At 37.3% G+C, this 5,927-nt stretch overlaps 2 protein-coding genes across 2 annotated transcripts; both read right to left on the bottom strand.

Moving 5' to 3' along the window:
* Positions 1-2,372: 2,372 nt before the first annotated feature.
* LOC143028815 (ATP-dependent DNA helicase Pif1-like) lies at positions 2,373-3,089 on the bottom strand. The gene has a single exon (XM_076191178.1). It carries the CDS (start codon positions 3,087-3,089, stop codon positions 2,373-2,375), a length of 717 nt encoding a protein of 238 aa, XP_076047293.1.
* An 82-nt stretch (positions 3,090-3,171) lies between these two features.
* On the bottom strand, positions 3,172-5,515 carry LOC143028816 (uncharacterized). The gene is made up of 3 exons (XM_076191179.1): positions 5,393-5,515; positions 4,484-4,844; positions 3,172-4,277 (listed from the first exon to the last, which is right to left on the bottom strand). The coding sequence occupies exons 1-3, from the start codon at positions 5,513-5,515 to the stop codon at positions 3,172-3,174; spliced, it is 1,590 nt and encodes a 529-aa protein (XP_076047294.1).
* Positions 5,516-5,927: the final 412 nt, after the last annotated feature.

Genomic DNA, 5,927 nt, shown 5'->3' on the forward strand with positions numbered 1-5,927 from the left:
CTGCTAAAAGCGCAGTGTCGTCAGCAAACAACAGCTGGCTCACCTCCCACTTTTCTCCATTTTCTTTAACCATCTCCAACCCCTGACCCACTACCCCTGCATTCACCTCTCGCACCACCCCATCCATGTAAAGATTGAACAGCCAGGGCGACATAACACATCCCTGACGAAGTCAAACCTTTACCTCAAACCATTCACTCTCTCCATTTCTAATCCTAACATAAGCTCTACTACTCTCGTAAAAACTCTTGACTGATCTTAACAGCTTTCCTCCTATCCCATATATCTGCAGTACCTCCCACAGTGCCTTCCTGTCTACCCTGTCATAAGCCTTTTCCTAAACCCACACTGTTCCTCACCAATTACTCCCTCTGTTCCTCTCCTAATCCTCTCAATCAAGACCCTCCCATAAGCCTTCCCAACTACACTTAACAAGCTGATCCCTCTGAAACTACTACACTCACACTTGTCCCCCTTTCCCTTGTAAAGCGGAACTATACAGGCACTCCTCCAGTCCTCCGGCACTCTACCCTCTCTCAAACGAACATTAAACAACCTCACCAGCCAGTCCACCATCACTGTACCTCCTTCGTCATTCCTTTGGACCTTTAATTTTGTAAGTAATGGTCCCCAACGGCCCATGTTTCGAGATAGGATTTGAATTATTGCTGATTTATTGATATCTATTTCCATAATTGTGAATTTTTGTTTAGGTTAACACCCTTTTTTTTTATTTCTATATGTCGGTAATATTTATGTTACAGATTTTCCTGAAGATGTCTCTTTGCAGACGAAACGTTGAATAAATGAATAATTTTGGCAATTTGGTTTATGCCCACACTCCAAATGGCAGAGTATTGGTTAGAAAGCTGGAGAATACCCATAAGAAGATTAACAACCTCCTTCATACTGTCGACTTTAACAACACATGCATACAAGACAATCTGCTCCCTAGATATTCAAATATATATATATATATATATATATATATGCATATACACACATATATATGCATATATATACATATAAATATATATATACATGCATAGATACATATATATACATATATATATACATATATATACATACATATATATACATAAATATATATACATATATACATATATATATACATATATATATACATATATGCATATATATATACATATATATACATATATACATATTACATATATATATATATATATATATTTATATATACATATGTATATATAGACATATATATATATATATATGAATATATATATGTATATATATATATATATATATATGTACATATATATACATATATATATACATATGTGTATATATATATGTACATATATATACATATATACACATATATATATATACATATGTGTATATATATATATATATATATATATATATATATATACATGCATTTTGGCGATGGGTTCTTGTATATTTTCGAAAAATTTGGCTTGAGATTCTATGAGAAATTTGAATCTGTTTTCGTCAATAGATTCAGAATCTGAATCATTAACGTTTTCGTTTAAATTTTTAAAGTCTGCCAGAATTATTTTGATAGCGTCTTCTTCTGAAATTTGATAAGCCTCCTTGAGTATTTCTACATCCCGAGCTCTGGTTCCTCCTGTGCGAAGACTAAAGGTTCGTTTTCAGATGTTACCTGAGGCAAGTCTTCGTCTGTACTGACAAACTCACTGCTGAAAACATCTTTATATACGTTGTTAACAGCTTGTTTCATCTGGTAGTTACCATTTACTTTTTCCCAGCCAGTGTAAATTATGAGAGAATTCCAGTTGGTTACTCGCGAACATGCGACGTAAAGTTGTCCGTGCGCGAAACACTGAACAGAATCCAAGAGAAGACCACAACGTTCGAAAGTTTGTCCCTGGGATTTGTTGATTGTCATTGCGTAACTGAGTTTGACTGGGAATTGTTTGCGTTTGAAGTGAACAGGCGTGTCTTGTGCCTCTAACGTTATCCTAGGAATCAAAACCTGTTCTCCTGCGTAACTTCCACCTAAAATTTTGCCCACGATAATATTCTTTTGTAAGTTTTGAAACAATTATTCTGGTACCATTGCAGAGCTTTGGCGGACAAATATTTCGAATAACCATCAAAACACATCCTAGCTTCACTTTCAGTTCATGGAGAGGGACAGACGGACTCGTTAACGCGTTGAAAACTGACGTCTGAATCTCCATATCATTTTCGGAAGCAGTGTCTACACTGTTATACACTATCTCTTGTTCCTTAATCTTGTCGTATACCATTGAATTTATACTATCAACATCATCATTAGTGGGAGAAATAATAGCTCGCTTCTCAAAATAAGAAACGTTTAGATGGTTATTTTCTATGTCATCCTAGACCTTTTTTACTAAATCTTTGCGGGTTTTAACCTTTATTCCGAAATTTCTGGGCAAGCGAACGGGTCCAGTTTCTCCTGTGCCTATCCCTAATAAACTTTTCGCAAAAGATTTGTTTTCAACGTCATTAGTGTTTAACCTAACATTTTCCGTCAATTCCAATTTTGTCAAACCTTCCCAGAAATAACTCGATTTGATACAGTGATCAATTTCCTCATTTTTTCCTCCACCCCGTATCACTGGAAGAATTTGTCGGAAATCTCCCGCGCAAACAAAAACTATTCCTCCCATGAATTTGTTATTTCCTAGGATGTCTCTGAGGGTTATATCGAGAGCGGTTAGCGTGTTTTTGTTTGCCATCACTACTTCATCCCAAATAATTAAAGACGTCATCTGCAGTAACCTTGCTAGCTCAGAATTTTTCTTGATACCGCAGGTGCGAATTTCATTATATTCCATTAGAGGATTTTTGAACATGTTGTGGGCTGTTCGCCCTCCATGTAAAGCTGTAGCAGCGATACCCGAAGAGGCAACAGCCAAAGCTATTTTCCCCTGGGAGCGAACAGAATCTAACAGCATGTTTAAGACGAAAGATTTTCCAGTGCCCCCTGGGGCGTTCAAGAAAATTCCATTACTATTGAAGATACAACCGTTCTTGATCCGAGACATCACAACGTCGTAACAGTGTCTCTGCTTGTCGTTTAAAAGTGACATTTTTTCGTTCACATTTTTCTGTAAACTTTCTTTGTTATAGGACTTTTCTCTGCGAATAACATTTGATGTTTTTTCACCATCTCTAGAAGGTGGAAGCCCATACTGGGTGATTTTTCCACCTCCACAATTCCACACATGTTCTTGTATATCGTCTAAAGCCCAAATAAATTTCATCGTTGTACTCGGTTAACTTGTGGTGATACAGAAAATCACTGGCGAACAAATCTTTGGTCTCTTCCCAGATTCCTGATTGATCTTCTAAATCTGAAAAAACCAACATGCTCGAATAAGTCTCTCTTAGTTGTTTTCGGTCATTAGTGTGGTTAATTATTTCCATTATTGTATGTTTCCATGTTTCTTCATCGTTTAGGAGACCCATCGCTTTGACTGCTTCTCTATAGGAAGAATATGCTTGACCGTCGACAGTTCGAAGATCTTTGAAAGATGTGGGACCACGGCGGTGCGTTAAGACAAGTCTCAAGTAAAACAGTTCAACTGTTTTGCTCGTCACTGCTCGAATGCGTCCAAGTGAAGATGTACACGTTTTCGGTTCGATCCACATAGCAAACATTTCGTCGTAAGAGAAGTGATTTGGGATCTCGTGATAGTATAATTTAGCTGCAAATTCACTTTCCAAACATAATTTGAAAAACGCTGTCAGCTGAGTATCTTTCTTAGTTCTTCTATCGATTTCTCTCGCTGAAGAATCTTCCGAATAGAAGACTTCATTTTCTCCTTCCAAGTGTAAATCAAGAGTAGTTACAGCTGGAAAACTTTTATGGATAGCGAACTTGAATATTTTCCAAGTTGCTTCATTAGCGTTTACATATCTTGCCTCTTGGAAATTTTTAATTTCGTTTACAGCCCCTTTGTCGGTTGACTTTGTGAACAGTATGCGATCGCATCCCTTATTTACGTACTTTGTGACATAGACTATACACTTGATAGAGTTGGAACATTCTACGTTGATGTGAGCATTATACTTCAAGCATAGATACGGGTTGTAAGGCACAACCCATGAGTTGTCTATAGTAACTTTCTTGCCCTTTATATTTCGCGTGAAAGAATGTCCGCCTTCACAGATGGATCTTCTCTTGTACAGCGGGTATCCATTGTTTCCAAAAAGTAGATCCTTTCTACACGTTTTAGGGAAAACTTTACCACATGTTTCTCCTTTATTGTTTTCCCCTGACGACAACACAAATTTGACACATCATAACCTTTACAGGGACCGTGAATCATGCATTTTGTGACAATTCCATGAAATCTAGGTTCAGTTTTCTCATCGGGTATTTCTGATGAAATAAGCTTTTCAACCAAATCCGCGGTTACCCGCTGTTCCATCCACAGCAAGATGTGAACATGAGGAAGACCTCTCTTCTGCCATTCAATACTGTAAAGGTTAGCCTTCACACGTCCAAAAATATGTTTCTTGGTCAAATCGTCCATTAGGCTATCAACTTTCAACTTGAAAATTCGACTAACCAAATCGGGACGATCATATGATTGAGTTTTAAAAGAACCTGTTTGGTTTATTGCCAATTGTATTTCCTCCCATTGAGGATTCATTGTGAAAGTGATGAAAAATTCTGGAGAAACGTAATGCGTGACAGATGCAAGAGCATCTTGTTGACGTTGCTTCATGTATCGTGGTCCTCCGACAAACGTTGCGGGAATAATGACCCTTTGTCCCGACTCTTTTGCGTCTTCTCCATGCAAAATGTCTGCACGTTCTCTTCTGATTTGCTTCTGATTCTGTTGCAAGTAGGACAACTTGCTACTTTCAATTTCACATAGTTATCCACTACGAATTGCTGAAAAAGCCTTCTTCCGTTTGTCAAGTAATTGAAAACTCCATCTCTCTCCATGTATAAAGACGAATAATACATGGAAGCTGATAGCCGATTGTAAGTTCCAACTTCCTTTCCAGCTTTACCCTGCTTCTTCATTTTATAAGAGTACCCCGCATTTCCGTTAGGAAACAATAGCGGGTACTGGAAAATGTCGTAAAAATAATTGGTGTGTTCAACAAACCTCGTGAGAAATTTTGAATTTTCCTTTGGAAAACTTATAGTTATCATCAATGGATCTCTAGAAGGGCCAAGATTAACAATTCCTCCAACTTCTGAGGAGGAAGAAGGTAGATGATAAACACCTTTATGATCTCGCGTATTCACATTTTCGGCTGTTTTGAGAGTTATTGTCATGTCAGGGACGTTTCCGTGTTGTTTAACGTGAGCTTGTATGAGCGATTTCGCAGACTCTATTTCTTTCAGCATTCCCGAAAGACACACGTTATTTACCGTCATGTAGTCGTAAACCTGGGTTATTATTGACTCGTTGTCAGACATTTCATTTTCTTCTCTTGCTCGGCGTTTTCTTGTGTTGTCATTCTTGCTTCTTTTAAGAGCTTCATTGTCCTTCATCGTATTAGCACGCAACTTAATATGCTGGTCTTTAGTGTGATAGAAGTATAAGTCTATGAACGAATTACTCGATTTCCAAAATGGTTTTGCCGCTTCTCATATTTTCTCGTCATCCTCTAGTAATAAGCTAGGTTTCAAGAAACCAATTTTATGGTATATTTTACCTTGGATTTTATAACAAAGAGGTGAATCTGACAAACTTAGATTGTTATTGGACGTTGAAAATGACGTGAAAGGAAACATTAGGTTGAATCCAACTAAATTATCTAAAAATCGTCTGGAAAAAGGGGATGTACCATCGTACAAACATTTAAATCTCTCATGTTTAATTTCCGAAGGTATCAACGAAGGAGTTTGCCCAGCATTACAACATATAGTCTTGTTTTACTTTTTCCACAACAAAGCCTGACAC

The sequence above is a fragment of the Oratosquilla oratoria genome, chromosome 10 (assembly GCF_046742065.1).
Source record: "Oratosquilla oratoria isolate Oo_2021 chromosome 10, ASM4674206v1, whole genome shotgun sequence".
NCBI lineage: Eukaryota > Metazoa > Arthropoda > Malacostraca > Stomatopoda > Squillidae > Oratosquilla > Oratosquilla oratoria.

Excerpts from the sequence above, each read along its gene's own strand:
- LOC143028815 (XM_076191178.1), bottom strand. The coding sequence starts at position 3,089 with ATGTCACTTTTAAACGACAAGCAGAGACACTGTTACGACGTTGTGATG.
- LOC143028816 (XM_076191179.1), bottom strand. The coding sequence starts at position 5,515 with ATGAAGGACAATGAAGCTCTTAAAAGAAGCAAGAATGACAACACAAGA. Across the intron at positions 4,845-5,392 it reads AGGTTTACGACTACATGACG|AATCAGAAGCAAATCAGAAG; the intron begins GTAAATAACGTG and ends TACTTGCAACAG. Across the intron at positions 4,278-4,483 it reads TGTGAAGGCTAACCTTTACA|GGGAAAACAATAAAGGAGAA; the intron begins GTATTGAATGGC and ends TGTTGTCGTCAG.